Below are 1,482 nucleotides of genomic sequence, written 5' to 3'. Positions count from 1 at the left end.
TTTTATCGGTGATGCAAGTGAATGTCGGGACCGCCATACAGCACATAGTACCAGTGCGTTGGTGGTGATGCCGATTTCCATCTCCGTTTCCATGAGCCGATACTCCATGTACACCTAAACCTATACGTAAGTAACGGTCCGTGTATTTGTAGACGAGGAGGATGCCGCGCAGCCCCCGCATGTTGCGCAAGGCCCAAGGGGTGTCGTCGCGAGTGCTTCGGCGATTCCTTCGGGACGGCAACCACCCGTTCCATACGCGCATGACGGGTCGCGACCCGAAAGAGCTGCACCGCACGTCGACGTCGCTCGAGAAGCTCTACGATCTCACGCTCGTCGTCGCGTTATCGTCGGTCTCGAACGTCTTTGCCACGTCGATGCAATATGGCGACAAGATTGCATTCAACTGCATGCAATTTGTCATGCTTTTCTTCACAATCTGGAACGCGTGGCTGCCGTTCATTTGGTTCTCGTCGACGTACGATGTCGACGACGTCCTCTACCGCGTCGGGACGCTCGGGCAAATGATTGGTATCCTTGTCATTTCCGACGGCATCCACAACAACCTCTCAGAAGTCTTTATCGGGTATGTCATTCTCCGCCTCTTTCTCGAAGTCTTTTTGCGCGGTCGCGCCGCGTACGAAGATCCACGCTGCCGCATCGTGAATCTCCGCTCGTCAATTGCGAGTCTCTTGCTGCTCGTGGGGTGGGGCTTTCTCTTCCATACCCCGATGCCAGAAGCTTGGTTCTACATTGGGTACATGAGCTTGGCGACCCTCGAGTTTGTGGTCCCAGGGATCGTCGCCAAGGTGTCGGGCGGCGCACCGGCCTTCCACGCCCATCACGTTTCGGAGCGCTATGCAGAGTTTACGATCATTGTGTTTGGTGAGTGCCTCCTCTCGCTCTCGCACGCGTCGGTCATCGAGTCGACGTCCTTTCACTACTCGGCCTTTGCGATCCTTGTCGCGTCCATGGTGCTGCTCTTCCTTCTCTGGTGGTTCTACTTTGCGATTCCGTTTGGCCACAAAATGGAGTTGCATCCAGCGACAAGCGGGCGCATTGGCCGCGGCCACTTTTTTATTCACGGCTCTCTCGCAGCTTTTGCCACCGGCCTCTTTATGGTCGCGCGATGTGTGAGCGCGGGGAGCGACCATGGCGACGAGACAGTCGCCCCCATGTCGACGCAGGCAGCATCGATGATGGTTGCCGTGCCTGTCGCTGTCTTTGTCGTCACCGTGCCGCTTGTCTTTGGGTTGGGAAAAGCCGACGTGGCGCGGTCGGTGCTGGTTGCTGCGATCGAAGTCGTCCTCGGGTGGTTTCTGACGCCAATTTTGCGCTTGGAGCTCATGATGTTGCTGTACATTCTGCCGATGCTTGGGCTTCTCGTGCACGTCATCGCCCACGGACACCATCATAGCAAGCCGCCTCTCGAGACAAAGGAAGCGCACGCCGTCCAGCCGCTACCGACGAGCGCGCTCGCAAGTC

The 1,482-nt window shown here is 57.4% G+C and overlaps 1 protein-coding gene across 1 annotated transcript; it reads left to right on the top strand.

Annotated features, from left to right (window-relative positions):
* Nucleotides 1–157: 157 nt before the first annotated feature.
* On the top strand, nt 158–1,482 carry SDRG_17418 (low temperature requirement protein LtrA; the record flags this gene model as incomplete). The annotated part of the gene is made up of 1 exon (XM_008623660.1): nt 158–1,482. A coding segment is annotated over exon 1 (1,321 nt), but the record flags the coding sequence as incomplete, so codon positions are not given.

The sequence above is a fragment of the Saprolegnia diclina genome (genome assembly GCF_000281045.1).
Source record: "Saprolegnia diclina VS20 unplaced genomic scaffold supercont1.349, whole genome shotgun sequence".
Taxonomy (NCBI): Eukaryota; Oomycota; class Saprolegniomycetes; order Saprolegniales; family Saprolegniaceae; genus Saprolegnia; species Saprolegnia diclina.
Note: the sequence above shows the minus strand (reverse complement) of the source record. Positions and strands in the feature narration are given on the sequence as shown.